Source organism: Dermacentor albipictus, chromosome 6, assembly GCF_038994185.2.
Source record: "Dermacentor albipictus isolate Rhodes 1998 colony chromosome 6, USDA_Dalb.pri_finalv2, whole genome shotgun sequence".
NCBI lineage: Eukaryota > Metazoa > Arthropoda > Arachnida > Ixodida > Ixodidae > Dermacentor > Dermacentor albipictus.
Window position 1 is genome coordinate 25,685,827 of NC_091826.1, and position 15,972 is coordinate 25,701,798.

General features: G+C 45.3%; 1 protein-coding gene across 9 annotated transcripts in view; it reads right to left on the reverse strand.

Moving 5' to 3' along the window:
- LOC139060901 (protein FAM135B-like) overlaps window positions 1-15,972 on the reverse strand; it is a 78,494-nt gene that overhangs the window by 27,105 nt on the left and 35,417 nt on the right. For 8 of the 9 annotated variants that reach the window (XM_070540194.1, XM_070540191.1, XM_070540188.1 and 5 more), the window contains exons 1-7: window positions 14,603-14,895; window positions 10,541-10,683; window positions 9,945-10,027; window positions 5,490-5,635; window positions 3,095-3,165; window positions 1,160-1,333; window positions 437-494 (exon numbers count right to left, since the gene is read on the reverse strand). In XM_070540194.1, the coding sequence (XP_070396295.1) occupies window positions 437-494; window positions 1,160-1,333; window positions 3,095-3,165; window positions 5,490-5,635; window positions 9,945-10,027; window positions 10,541-10,629 (621 nt within the window). In that variant the 5' untranslated portion in view covers window positions 10,630-10,683; window positions 14,603-14,895. Of the gene's footprint in view, window positions 1-436; window positions 495-1,159; window positions 1,334-3,094; window positions 3,166-5,489; window positions 5,636-9,944; window positions 10,028-10,540; window positions 10,684-14,602; window positions 14,896-15,972 lie in introns of those variants that run through there. The other variant, XM_070540186.1, reaches the window with a different exon arrangement.

A 15,972-nucleotide genomic window follows, 5' to 3' on the forward strand; every position in this document is an offset into this window, starting at 1 on the left:
GGTGAGGGGGACAGAGCTGCGGATATATAAATTTTGTGCATCACCTTTATTAAGGCTTACCGAGTTTTGTAATTTTCTGAAATAATTACAAGTCCTTCAACGTCAATTTATCTTTCTCGTTTCAATGCATCAAACTCCACTCACGTCGGTTATGCGGTAGTCTACTTAAAGAATATCTCCGTTTCACACGTAGAATAATAATGGACATTTTTTATCGTGTCTATTAAAGACTGTTCCTCGGATTCGTATTTAATAAACAAATCCGAGTCGGTTCCGGGGTTATAAAGTTTCCTCTCAACGGCTTAAGCCGTTGACGACAGCTTGACCACGTGGCGTGGTTATATACGTGTCTCGCCAAAGACTGCAATACACAAGCCTGTAGGCGTACTGTTCATTGTGCATTCCACGCGGCTTAAAAAAGGGGGGGCTAACGTACCGAGTACGAGAATAGGATGTCCTCAAACTTGCACGATGCTTTGCAGAGCGCGGCCAACCTGTGTGACAGGGGAGAGTAGATGCATGCAACTACTGCTGCTGAGACGGGTCAATTTGATCCGACACACGTTAAGCCAGAAACGAATATAGATCATTTCGCGGTTTACAAGCAGAGGACCACCGACTTTTGGGTCAGTTGGCCTTACATGATAATTACGGCAGTTAAGCGCAAATTAATACACGGAGCCAAACAAAGTGGACAAGGACGGGCATGCTTTATCAAAGAGAATTGCCTCTATTTGCGTTAGCGAAGCTTCAATGAGCTTGAATTCGTCTGAGGGCTAATTCATGCAAGCCGCTCTTTGACACGCGCGAGTCTTGTGTCGCGGTGTCTTCCCTCGTGATGCGATGACGCGACGGTGCGCATGCGCCACAGATTGTACAAATATATCGGACTGGCATGTGAATAAACAGTTTAAGAACAGTTCCAAATACAACGCTTAAGAACAGTTGCAAATAAAGAATTTCAACTGCTTCCTAGCTAAAGAGAGTGAGTGAAGGTGGCTGTTAGGTTAGGCTGAATATGTACAGCACATTTCGCTGTAGCCGAGCTCCTAATGATCGGAATTCACACCACCCAATGTTTTTCTTCGCGCGACGTTACATAGGCCGTCAAAGCGCGCGCGCAAGTCCGCTTTATCAAGGCTGGTCCGGGCATACGCACCTGGGTGTCGGCGGGCAAATGTACACCAGCGCTCCGAATACGGTGATGTTGAGGAGCGCGATTGGGCTGAAGCACATCATCAGGGGCACGTGGAGGCACAGCGCGTTGGTGGGGTCAAAGTTCAGAACGAGCGTCCTCGAACTGATGCACTGGAAGTCCTCGTAATAGTTTCCCCTTCGATAAAGAAGCATTCATTTCATTCGTTCATTCATTCAGTCCATTCACTGAACATTTACGTCAATTGACCGTTGCGAAGCCACCATGACGTCACGGATTTTTACAGAGTCTGCTCAGATTTAGATAAGTGTTTTTCAATAAAGGAGGACTACGTTGCGTTATCACAGAACCAAGATAGCAACACAGCTAGCTCCGAGCACTTTCCGTATGCCTAACTGGCTCTTTTTTATTTATTTATTTATTTATTTATTTATTTATTTATTTATTTATTTATTTATTTATTTATTTATTTATTTATTTGAAAATAGTGCCAGCTGCTTTTTGGCAGCCAAAGCAGGAGTGGTACATAGAAAATAAAAAGGGATACTGTACAAGAAAAGAAAATGTAAAAAAAAAGTTCGTACACAGCAAGCTCACACACAGTGCAACACAGATCATACTTGTACGCTACTGCGCGGAACAATATCTCTAAAACTAATGACTCGAGTTGAATAAAAATTTGGTCAAAACACTTCTATAAAGAGGAAACCTTGACATCTCTGACACGTTTCAGCGATGAGCTAGGCTTTGAAGTGAAGTTCAAATCAGGAGAATTGGGACTCCGTGTTTTCGTAATCATAAACCATAAAGTGCGCATGTTCAACTTTATAGGAAAAGTTCCCCACAGCGTCCGTGCATTGAAATCGGTAACCTCAAGGGCACCGTCATGTTGCTACGCTACGAGGCCCGCAAACACGATCGCGAATCTTCTTTGGTGTGCTGGCGCCATCTAGTTCCGAAACCTGCAAACGCACCAATTGACGCACCGTAAATGTTACATAGAATTTGTTATAACACTATCGGACCTTTCTAAAAAAATATACCGAATGAACTTTACAGGTTGTTACATGAGCACGTGCTGCATGTAAATGCTTGTTCTTGCATTAACTTTTGATCATTACTAGCCTTACCAAAACGAGGGCTAGCAACAAAGCGCCGCCTACGCAGTGGCCACCTCCCCCCCCTTCTTTTCCTCTAGAGTTCGTATACTAACTTTATGTCATAAGCCGGCTCCCGCCAAAGCAACGAAAATATCTTTGAACGAATAGTCCACCTGTCTAAACTGATAAATAGTTCGTAATTTCACTTGGTTTATAAATAGCTACGAAGGCTATAAAGAGCCTTCCATTACTGCTCGCACTCGCGACCAAAAAAGTAGTGCGTCATATATGAAAGAAAGACGCAGGTGCAAGTTTTATTGCTTTATGTCGCGAAATATGACGTAATTGTAACACTTAAGGCGTCGCAGATCTTAACCCACATTCACCGCCGAACGAGCAAAGGGATACGTTTCCGCGACCAGCAGCCACGGTGAACCGCCAGCACTCGCGGCCAAAACATAGTACGACCGCATATCGGAAGCACAAGTGCGCACGAATATTACGTGATTCGACGTAACCTGCCATCCAAGAGTTGTATTTGCAATATATAAAGCACTCATTCCGTAGAAAAACGCGTCGCAGATTCAAAACCAACTGCAATGCGAAATACGCGGAGGAACACTTCTATGACCGGACTACTTGCGTGGCTGCCGCAGCGTTGCCTGGGATGTAAGAAACGGAACGTACTGGCGCTTCAGCATAGCCCACGAAATAATACGGTAGTATAGTAAAATATTACAATGGCTTGTTTCTTCACTTCCCAAGCCTATGCGGAATATTTGTGGCAGAACAGTGAAGGACGACACAGAAACACAGAGGCCCGATTCCCACTTCCTACCTGCAAGGCGTTGCGGAGCGATAAACTTCCACCTTGAAGGTAAACGAGAACGTTTCAAAAACTTCTCGGAGCTGTAAGAGGAACGTAAATAATTATCAGCATATAAAGGTTGCTCACAGCAAATTCGCATGCCGGAACCAAATTCAGCGCGCAGAGTGGGACTCATTTTTCAAAGCAACGATGACGGGCATTTTTTCGACAGTGCGATATAACACAGGTTCTGTGCACTCTTTGACAAAAGCATGCGGGCCATGTTGTCTGCGGCAGACAGAGTACTTTTTACGATAGTTTCTGTGGTATGACATAAGTTCCATCGCACTGGTAAGTGAAAAAAAAAGAACTCTGGTACTCACAGTCGAGAGATCTGGATGGCTTTTAGTGTCACAAGGACCGCGTCACATAGCTGAACGACATACGAGGTGCTTTCTTTCTTTAATGCGTTAGCATTAAGAGTGTCAAAGAGGGAAAAAAAGTGTATGCGTGAGAAGTGTGGGAAGCTGGTTACGTGGTAGAGAAAGGTCACGTGTAGAGTAGACAGGACACGCGTCTTGCCTCCTGGAAGAGCCAGGACTTGTGTCGAGCGAGCTCCTGGACAACACTTCACAATGTGGTGAACGTGGTTCAAACCACGGATCCTCAACCTTTAAGAGGTGCGACGTAATGCTAGTGCACTTCTCTTGCATTCACCACTAAATCCTCACTGAATTTTCTTCTTTTTTTTTCTACACCGTACAGAATTTTTAAGGATCGCCCCTGGCGGACAGCAAGGTTCTAGTCCTCGAGCTGGAATGCTCGGAGACGCAGACAATGTTAGCGCGAGAGATCAAAATGAATGATCAACTAATTTTCAAAAAGTGCGCAAATTAACTTTTTTAATTGTGCCTTGATGGTCCATATTGCAACCTAGGAATTGCAGCCGCCGAGTTCGCAAGGCGGATCCACTTGGAACGAATTCTCTGGATGACGCCAGTTTTGAGACTTCCATTCCCAAAGTGGGTGTCGAAATACACTCGTGATCCAGTTACTTTTATGCTTCAATGCAAATGACAACGTTTTGTCGAAGGAGTACGAGCAACAGCAGTGCGTTATTAAAGCGATTTTGAAGGCGCATGTCTCGAAACCGGTGCCATCCTCATAATTCGTTCCAAGTCTATGTGTTTTGCAAGCTCGCCGGCTAGAATAAGTAAACCGCAATATGAGCAGCAATGTAATCAGTAAAAACGTTAATTTGTGAAATTTTGTTAACTATCTGATTAGGAATTGTTATTTATCTCAGAAGATTTTTCCTCCTCTTTGAGTAATTCATTTCCGAGAATTTTAATTGTGCTATCTTCTAGTGGCGATGTTTAAAAATTCTGTATGGTCCGAGAAACACCCCTTATATTTGGTGAAGCCGCGGAGTAGCCCGTACACTTCTGACGAAAGCTGCACAATACTTGAAAAAACTTATCGAAGGCGCTTTTTTACGACTTCACAAAGTAGCGATATGGCGAACTAATTTCCTGCACTTACACATACAAAAAATACATACATAGTAGCCAGACAACCCTTACCGGCTAAGAAGAGACATTTTATTTCAACTTTAATTGTTAGACGATGAGCAAAACGAGAACAAGGTGAAAGCAGGAGCCAATGGGTCGACAAGTGGACTTGTCTTCTTCAAGGCCATTTGTCAAAACGTTGCCGCCTGCTTTCACCTTGTTCTCATTTTGCTCATCGTCTTGAATTTCCATCTCCCGCATTCCCCGTGTTTTCCCAACGTTAATTGTTAGTGATTTGTTGTTAAAGAAAAAAAGGACTACCAAGTCACTGCTAGTACTAAGGAATATTACTGTACAAAATCACACTGCTAGCGCAACTTAAGTTGCACGGGGAAGGAAGTCAAATTTAAAGTGATTGCAGGGCAATGTCATAATACTTGTATTGTTTATCCAGTGGTTAATCAGCGAAGGAAGTCAAGCTTAAAGTGCTTACAGGGCAATGTACGAATGTTTCTCCAGCTTTTTCTCGTGGTCATTATGTGAAGGAAGACAAGGTTAAGATGCTTACAGGGTAATGTAAGAATGCTAGCATCATTTTTTTCTCGTGGTTATTCAGTGTGATCGGGGCAATAAAATGTGAAATTTGCTTTCTATAATTGAGCTTCGCGCGAGGGACTCTGCCCCTTTCCAGTACTACGCGTTACGACAGGCGCTTCTCTTTAGGTTCATAAAAAGTTGATGCAAGCTGTTTCAAAGCAAGTTCTAAACACACAAGCAGATTCCGAAGCCGCAGATGCTCTGGCGTTCTACATAGGTGTGTTGGAGTCTGTATGCTGTGAGATGCTGTCCATGCAACGCCACTCAAGATGCATAATGAACCGAAGCAGGACCTGGTGAACCCGGTGAATACGCACCAGGTGCAGGTGCTCCAAGAGGTGAATGCGGAATGCAAATGTATCCCCGAACAGCACCCTACGACCGTGTGGCTTGAGAAAGCACGTCTTGCTCACCCCGGTACCGCTGTTCTTGCCGGCAGGGAAACTGCACTTGTCCTGGTCCTCTATAGTGAACAACAGTGTAGATATCAACTTAAAATATCAGAGACGTTTAACGTGTTCAAGAGTATAACTTTTCGTCACCAGAGAGCGGCACTCTCACCACGCAGTCCCTTAAAGCGCGCTAAAGTGAAAAATTAGGTTGAACTGGATTAATAAATTACACATCTGGCAACAAACAAAAGCGCCCCTCTCACCGGGAAAGAAGGCTTGGCAAGTCGGGGGAAAAAAACGCAAGAACGAATTAGTGTTGGCGACGCCGTCCTAGTTTTGTGTCAGTTCGTCATGACGCCATGAATTTTGAGCGTCGCTGTGGTCTAGTTATGTTTTAACGGCAAAGATGGAATACACACTGTTCTCTAAAGGAGCCGAAGACTACACGTCACAATCACCAGTTTCTAGAATTTATACTGTCGCAGAACTGCCTAACATGAATTCCACGAGGTCACAGTGGCGCACGAGCGCTGAGGTTTAGTTGCAAAATTTAAAAAAAAATTAAGTTTGGCCTTTATGTTTGCTCCCAGTAAACGATCTCTTAGAGCGATATTAGCAAACATATAGTTGTGAAATAGTACCCGGTTGGTTGTAAGCTGACATCCATTTATTATTTGTTTCTGTGTGTCTGCCAAAATGTGTGTGTCTTTAGCTCATGAACGCAAATTTGTTATAACTCCATCATCCCATTCGCTTAAATTTTGATTTCATAACGCAAAGTTACGGCCTATGTTGTTTCGCTTCTTATCGGATGCATCCTATATCAGTATTTCATAATGAACCAAATCAAAGTAACAGTAATTTCGATGTGTGAAATGCATTGCAACGATGAATACAAACCATCAATTAGTTGAGCCTATGAAAATTCGTCCGCATTAATTCTTCGCAAGCCTCAGGTAACTGAACACCACAGGGTTCCTTAACGACGTCTCAAACCGCGTGTTTGAGACTGCTGCCCCGAGCAACCGGAAATACATCATCCTGTAAAGCGTGCTTTGCCTGTAGAGCAGGCATGCGCTTGGAAGAAGCCATTGTAAGAAAGAAAGAGCTGACTTGCTTAAAAACTACCCATTTAAATACAGGGAAAGCGTAAGAAATTTCAGAAGCGAGGGCGCAGATCTGCAACTGAATTTACTGAACCAAAGCACAGAGAATATTTATGCCGGCAGCCCTTCCTGCATGCACCACCTGGTCAGGTGTAAACGCAAGAAGAAACAACGAACGCGACGACTGTTAATCCTTGCGAAACGTGCTTCTCGAGTACGCACATTCTTTGTCCGTTAGTGATAAGGAATAATACACACGCGCGCGTGTGTGTGTGTGTGTGTGTGTGTGTGTGTGCGTGTGCGTGTGCGTGTGCGTGTGCGTGTGCGTGTGCGTGTGCGTGTGCGTGTGCGTGTGCGTGTGCGTGTGCGCGTGTGTGCGTGTGTGCGTGTGCGTGTGTGCGTGTGTGCGCGCGCGTGCGTGCGCGTGCGTGCGCGCGCGCACCCGCGCCCGACAGAACGACAGTTTTCATCGCGATGCTTCGAAGGGCGATTGCCACGACGAAGGAAGCCAAAGTGATAGGGCGAGCACCGAGCAAAGGCTCGTGCGGCGAGGGGAACCAAGAGAAGGAGAGGGCAAGACAGGTGAAATGCCGCCATCTTTAGTTTATAGGGGTTTACGCCGCAGCACGCAACAGCGTGATTCCTACCTCTCCCCTGGCAGTCTGTCAGCTGCGAGCACCAAAGCGCGACGTCATGTGTCACCTGTATTCCTATTGGATGTTAAAGTGTGGCGTCACACCACCCTCTCTCTCTCTCCTTCGCACGCTCTCTCTCACTTCCTCATTCCTCCTTGCGATTGAATTGTGACTCTGCGCACTTCCAACCTGCTCTTCACACTTTCCTCCTCTCCCATGCCACGTGGTAACCGACGGAAGCCGTCGGGTTTCCGTTCGCAGGTGCCTTGAAATAGTGACTCATGAGAATGTTTGCGCCCTTTAGGGCTTACCTTGTTCAAAAACAATAATCGTCATCTATATCGAGTGACTCTTTTATTTAACGCTGCAATCCCGCTATACTTCCATGTGACGAACGGAATGCGCTTGATCAGCGTGACATATCATTCATGACAGCAAAGTAGCGAGCGCAGAACCTTTAAGAAAGCAAACGCGAGAAAGACAAATGACGATTGTTGTTTGGAGTCATGGTATGCTCCCAAAGCTGCAGCCTTTTTTTAGAGCGCATATGTGTGTAACTGAGACAGCCAAGGTAAAATGCAGCTCACCTCAATTTCACCATCACTTTTTTTTTCACATTATCAATCATTCCTCGGCTAATAGTTTCAATAGAGTTGCTAGCTGGGCGTGTTGGCACATCTTTACCAAAAAAGGCGAACAGGGCAAACAAAAAGCAGGAACTCGTTTATGTCACCTTCCACTATCCCTTCGCGCTCTCACTATTCACTTTTTTGTAAAGCCTAAGATAAAGTACAAGCTCTGAGGCTCCTGTCTAAATACATGGGAACGGAGAAATCGTTTTCCTCGGCAACCACTGCACCGATATTGAGTACGCTTGTTGTACTTAAGATTAAAAGATTAGTCGCGCCTGTAAAAGCACATATTAAATGTGTAAGCATTTCTATGCCTGTCCAACGAAGAAACCTGTCCGTCACGTAAGACGAATCACTATAAGGAGAATAACGTATAAAACATTGTTTCTACGAAGGCTTTGTTGAAATATCTGGTGATGGTGGAATAAAATACCCCTCTAGAACCACATGTAGAGCCGACTTGGTGCATTGTAGACACCAGAAAAATTTCGATTTTTCACAAATTTAATGCCAAACACGCCATATATCCCCGTTGCATTTCGGCGGTCGCGGGTTGTGCTTTCCGTTGGGACGTTCCTTCACCGCCATGTCACTGATCTATGAGGGCTCGTGTGCTTGACGTCGCGCAACACAGACAGATAAGCACTCAATAAATTGATAAGGATGACAAGGAGGAATGAGATGTTATATGGGCCTCATCACGGTTGATAGTGGTTCAACGCGGATGGATAAGGTGCTAAAGAGCGATATGGGCTTATAATGGTCGGATAAATTGTGATAATGTTAATAAGCTCCGATAATGGTTGATAAGGGCCGGACCAAGTCCGATAAGGTTGATAAGAGCCGATAAGCTTTCATAAGGGTTGCATCATGTCCGATAAGATTGATAAGGACACGTGAGGGTTGGTAAGGATCGGATCGATTGCGTTAAGTTTGAAACCGATCGATAAGGATTGATTAAGGTCGGATCAAGTCCGATGAGGTTGATACCAACCGATAAGTGTTGATAAAGGTCGGATGTAGTCCGATAAGGTTGATAACGATTTATAAGGGTTGATAAGCATCTTACGGGTCGGACAAAATTTCGTAGCATTGATAATGACACGGGGATGCATGGAGATAAGCAAGTGGCACAATGCTTATGCATAGTATAGACAACTCCCAGAGGAGTTTCTGCGCATTTTTTTAAATTTAGGCCATAAGCTTTCGTTTTCATTTTTCTTATATTTCCGAAACTTGCACAATTTCAGGAACACAACTATCAGGTTTACAACTCTGTAGCTCAATAATAAAAAGTCGATATGACAATTATGCAAACTGCATGTAATACTAGCTTAAAGCGTACATAATTGATCTAATATTCAGCGCTCTGAAATATATTAATAATATGTAAAAAGAGATGTTGCATAAAACTCGTAAACAGCGTAGTAATATCGGGTAAACCTAAATTCATAAATCAAGTTTATCTGCTTTAGATGCTCTTGTTGCAGAATTACGGATTTTTAAAAGTCAATAGTGCATCATTTTTTTTTCGGACTGACCAATTATGAAAAATTTATGTAACACCTCCCGGACCCTAAGTCAAAATTTCGCTTCTACAGTCACCAGCTAATATGGTCTCTTAAATGCAAGTAAATTAATTTTAAACTCTGTCCAGCCGCTGTCTCATAAAAGCAACTCTGCACTTCTTCAAAAGCCCATTCGGTGTTGGTTCCGAACTAAAGCTTCCTCCTAACAGACTGCCCGTTGTGACAGAAACACTGACAAAGACGAATTGACTTGTCGCTCATCGTACGAAGGTGCTTAGCTGCACCATGAAAGAACACAGGTAAAGCAAATAATGTTGCATAAGATTTCCTGGACGGCTTCGCATACCCACTCTACGTGCACAATACCTTCAAAAACTGTGGCAGCTAGAGCTAATTTTTTTTCCATAACGGCAAGGGAGAGCTGTGTCCTAACTCTTCAATTCAATGCCTAATCTAACAACGAGGAATTGAGACTCACCCGTTTCCATGAGATTGACTTCACAAACTAGGCGACGACGGTCAGTCTTTTTAATTTGGGGTGTTATTCGAACGTTGTAGTGCCTGAAAAAAGAAAACGAGATCGTGAGCTCGCTTGCTTAAGTAATACAAACGATGGTACCCATCAAGACGTCTAAAAATAGCAAAACTATCCCTGTTTTAAGAATGTGAACAAAGGGGAAAGTGGGAGTTTCGGAACGATCTACTTATTATACTCAGAAAACATATGTCGGGGATGGTCTTTATTTCAGTAGCCGCCCACATCGGTGATGTGCTAGACAAGAGCCGTGCCAACGAGCCGTCAGCTGTGTAAACAACAAATTGCTGACAACGCTTCTCGTTCGCTTTGTGTGCCCGCAGTATCTGCGCATTCCAGCGTGTTCAACCCTAAATTTCCTAAACAGGGCCCGCATTCAGAAAAAAGAAACTTCTTACGCTAGGAACATTCGTAGGAGGAAATATCAGCCAATCCTGTCACTCGACGCGTCATTAATGAAGGCAGTGAAGGTCGGCCGGCCAATTGCAAAGGCCACTTAGGAACAAGAAGCCTTGGGCCCCGGGTGTACGTGCACTCACCCATCAACGCAGTCTGTGGCAAAAGTGAAGTTGCCTATTTCGAAAACAACCTCGATCAGGGTTTCCATTCCGCTCATTGGTGGGCCCATACCGTCCGGTGGCCTGTGTTCCTAACGACTCGAATAGGCAAGGCCGTGTGAGTTCTGGAAAAAAAAAAGATTTACTACGATAAGGAAAAAGCCTTTGGCAGAAGTGGTGAGCTAAATCATGCCGATAGAAAGTCACCAAAGCTGCAAAGTCAGTAAGATGTTCCTACCGGTCTTTTGCAGTCATCTTAGTCACCGCTTTCATTTTTTTTGTTTTCTTATAATATTTACATATGTTGCATTGCTTTTGTATTTTCTTTTCATGTCTGTATGTATGTATAAGTACGTGCATACGAAAATATTTATGTATTCTGCCCCTCCTGCTTGGGCCCTCATTTGGGCCTGCAGTATTGTATAAATAATAAATAATAATAAAGAAGACCCACAGGATCCTATTGTAGTTCAGAGTCGGTAACCTTATTTTGCACAGTCACGAAGTCACTTTCGGAAACTGTTCATTTTTTAGCGGAAAGGCGGTCATTGATGATCATGGCTTGCCCGGTATTTCATTTTTTATGTTTTAATGGTTATTAGTCCTCCTTGTTCTTACATTTTTGAAACTGTAGCGTCAAGCCCTTCATGCGTGAATTATGCAGGACTGTCACATATGTGTCCAATTTAAAATTCATGTAAAGGCAGTCGGCGCTCCACTACAAAAGTCACAATCTAGTAGGATGGCTTTTCGGAAAATTGTTTTGATGAGACATTGTAATCCGAGCACAATGTTTTTTTGCTAAATATTGTGCAGTCAATTAATCCGCTGTTCGTGCATGAAAAATTCTATCACGGGCTTGAACCACCGGAACAATTTCATTATCGACTGCATTATCGACTGCATGCATCACGAGCAGCAAAGACAAATTATATGTTTCTCATTGCTGCCGCTACGGGGCACCTCGACCTTCCCGTGAAACGTGGTATTACACATTCTGCAATGTGGCCATCTGTTGCAGTTGTGAGCAGTTTGAAAGTGGAATGAATGTACGTTGAGCATCCAAGGGGGCTGGATTCTTCTGAAGCTCAACGTCTGCTGATTTTTTCGTGGCCACCGCTTGACAGAATCGGCAAGAGCGAGTCAAGTCCACAGATCTGGACAAGGCGCCAGAAGAGTTAAATTACTCCTTGTGGATAATAATCCCTTGATAATTACCCCTTGCAGGTGCGCCTCAACAGTCAGAACGTGAAAAGGGGATAAAAACGCCCGTTTTCTAAAGAAAAAAAAAATCAGCGTCATCGCACTTGAAATTTATGTTTGGCTTTCTACAAACGCAGCTTCGCTGCACCCTCAAGGCTCGACAACATGCTCTTAGGTGTGCCTTTAGAAGTAGCGACAAATATAAGTGAATATTGCCACCTTAGTGTAAGATCAAGGCAGGGCGTAGAACTCGGCCACGTCCCTCGAGTAATCTTACGAGGAGAATGCTTCGGCCATTCACGTCACTATAAAGTCGCTAATACTCCAAAAATGGGCAAATACGTCGTTAAAGCCTCAAAGATCTCGTTAAATTTAGCCAACGCCTTCCGCAAGTTAACAACACTGTCCTTTAGGTGCCCTCAACAACGTGGCGGGCATGTCAAAGCAGGCCGGTTTAGCCTGGTAATCAAGGAAGTTAGCTGCTGAGGCTTGAATATCTCTATCGGAGTATATAAGGTTGAAGAACATTTTGCAAATAAGAAAAAAGTGTGCAGGAGACCATCGACGATTTCCAACGTAATCGAATCACCGAATGCCTCCGTAAACCTAATCGCATTATTCAAGTTATTGAACACCTGAATGCGTGTGCTTGTTACGGTGAGAATGTGTAAACAGCCGCGAGCATAAGCAAAAGGAATGGACAGGACGACGCTGGGCCGGTATATTGTAGCGATGCCTTTTCCGATTATATTCTTTTTCAGACTTTTCACGCTTGGCCAGCGGTCAGAGCGACGGTCTGCCCACATTATCAACGGGATCAGGCGGCCGTGTGTGGTGGATGATAAGAATAGCATAGAACAAGGTACACGAGTCGGGAACCGGAACTGCTTGGCTCTCCAGCGCTAAAAAGCAGGCAATTCAAACGTTGGGTCTGATTAGGCGCATTGCTCCTAAAATGGGCGGCGCCAGCTCATATGTTGCGCGACAATTGGTAAAGGCGGTAGTGCAACCACGCCTTATTTATCAAGCCCAATTCCAGCATTTGACGAGGGCACAATGGGATCGCCTTGAGGCTGTTAATCGCGAGGCAATGAGGGTCATCACTTGCCTTCCCCGAATCACCCCGATCGTGGCTCTCCAAGAAAATGCGCAGCTCAACACACTAGATGAGCTGGTGCAGCAGCGGCGTGATGCTCGCAGGCTTAAGGCCAGCCTTTCACGCGCAACGAGTGCTCTCAGGGCTTACGCTTTCTCGAACTCGCTTCTACCACCACCATCGCCAGTTCTCCCTCCCTGGAGTTTTGTACAGCTGAGTGACAACAAGCCAACTGATATACATCGCCCGACATCAACTCACGCGGCGGCATCGCTTCGTGACCGAATTGTAGATCAAGATGCCCACCTGCCGCTTGGCTCCATCATCCTCTACGTTGATGCAAGCATTAAGGGCTGTGAAACAACCACTGCAATTTATTGCCCATGCGCACCTGCCCTTAATAAGACGACCCGGTTTCAAGTCCAAGAACCTCCTTCCTCCTTTTGTGCTGAGCTCCTTGCTGTCCGAGAAGCGTTGTGCTCTGTGGCCGCCTTTCCCTTGGTCCCCACGGCCCGCATCGTCATCCGCACTGATGCTCTCCAGGCGACGCGGCTTCTGCGACGCGTCAGTCGCAGCCCTGACATATGCCAACAGATCCATCTTCTGGCAGCACGCATCCCGCAGTCAATATCTGTCGAGTGGATCCCACGCGACCTTCTAAGCTTCCAAAGCCGTGCGGATTCTGCGACCCGTCTAACGACCTCTCCATCGTCACCGCCTCAACTCTTTCACCTAGATGATGCCACCGTCCTTTTAACAAGAAAGGAGCACCTCCGGCGCCGCACACGTGCTCTCATACCTCCGTGTGCGGTAAACCTTCCCCGCGGTCTTACCCGTGCAGAGGAGGTTGCGCTTCGGAGGATCCGGGTCGGGGTTGCCCTCACTCCTGCCGTGACTAGGAAGTGGCCGCACTTTCGCCAGCTATATCCTCGTCCTGAGTGCCCACTCTGCAAGTCGCCAAACGTTGAAGCCGACATCCACCACCTGCTGTGGGTTTGCCCTGCTCTGAAACCGACGAGGCTCCGGCACCTCGCAGCAGCGGGACTCTCGCCGCATAATCTGAGCCATTACACTGCTTGGACGCAGGGACCGCATTATCGATCCCTCTTGGACTTCATTAGGTCAGCAAATCTATTTTCATTCATTTAATCATCCTTGTTCACCCCCATCCCATACCCTTGTATGCCCTGAGGCATTTATCCTCGCATTAAAAAAAAAAAAAAGGCATCGCTACAAAATAGCGGCCCTGATACCCAGACTTACAAGTTGGCACGGTTACGGCACTAACACAAATGCTGGCGGGATCCGTAGAACAAGAAACACGTAGAAAGGAGCCCAAGTAGAGCCCAAGTAGAAACTGCTTTTTTTTCTACCTCGGGCTCCTTTCTATGTGTTTATTGTTCTACGGATCCTGCCAGCATTCGTGTTAGTGCCACAGCAGTTTCAACTTGCTAGTCTCGGCATCCAGCGTTGTCCTGTCCGCTCCTTTTGCTTGTGCTCGCGTCCGTACTTGCTGAAACACTCTACACAATCACCATGCACCAACTGGCCCAGAAAACTACAATACTAAAGTGTAAACAGCGTTTGTTGCTTCGTTGAGAGCACGTGACCTTTGCGTCAGCTCCTTCGCGTCGGCGATGAAAACCCGACCACCGGGAAAAACAAAAAAAAAACGGGCGAAACAACCAAATGTGGCTATTCGACTCGGTATGTCGACCTGAGTCCTGGTTCACCGTTCCACTTACCAGCGAAATGCCGTCCTTGGCTTCAGAATCCGGCCTGCGCGGTCGTCCAACTATAGCCTCGGCACGAGGAGTGGCTTTCCCAGACCGAAACGAATTTGTCGGGGTGTCAACCGAGAACGCGTCCGTGTGCTTCGACTGTGGATTGGGTCGGTTTGGTACGTGCTCCATTGAAGCATCCTTGTACAAGCCGCTGCGGAAGGGTTTCCACTCCGCATAACGTTTTTACATTATGGTCTGCCCTTTATTTCGTAGCATGACAGGATGCCTAAAGAGCGAGACAGGTGGGCGGTTGATATTCTTCTTCTACGACTATACCGGCCTAGCCGGTCGCGCAATTTCATTTGGAAGCAACCTACTAATCAATCTTCATAATACGCTGATTAGGCCAGCAAGTCACGAAGTATTTTTGTTTTGTATATTCCACATGATAATGACAGCAATAATTTTATCCGTTCAGACATTTCGCTTATTAATCTTAAATTTATTGGCTATGAATCTAGAATGCTATGCGCTAGATCTGTACTTTGCAAACAAGAAAAAAAAAAGCCACTCTCTTTAACCCTGTTCTCTTCAAGTAAATTTATGTTACTGTACCACTAGATTCTTCGGTCGTGACAGTTCTTTTATTTTTTTTTGTGGATATCATTATCACTATCATCATCATCAATTCCTAGCCACAAACCTGGTCTGTGTGCTTGTTACGGAAGCAAAAAAGAATGAGATCATTTATATTCCTTTCTTTTTCTAAATTTAAGCATCTATTTCGCGAAGAGGCAACCACCGCGGCTACTATGTTGAGTGTGGCCGATCCCCCCTGTGGGTACGAGCCATGCTTTGAGAAAACAACGACAATAACAACAACAACAGCAACAACAAGTGCACAAGCCATCCGATGGTTCCAGATAGCGGTAGTTAGACCTTCCTGTACATTCTGCTTTGTTTACTGTTGAGTGTGTGTTTAGGATTATAGCTATATACAAGCCTTTATATAAGTAAACTATCTATGTACGGGAAGGGAAAAACGCAGATATGTTAGCTAGGTTGTATCCAGTTCCCTACCCTCAATAGTAGGGGAGGGGCGAAGGAAGCGACGCAATATGATAATAGATTGCGTACGCGCACACGCACACACAAACACGCATTCAGGGCAGCATTGCAGTGCCGCACACATATGCAGCGAGCGCAAAACGTGCCAAGTAAAATGCACCCACATTATATAAGGACAAATGCCCATGGTGCAATGAGAAACCCACATTATACCACATAAGATGGGCATGTCAACAAACTGACGCAGTCCCAATCACGTCACACCCAAGTGCGGAGCAACGGGAGGAACTGCTGCCCAGCGACCGCTGCGAAGACCAGCTAGG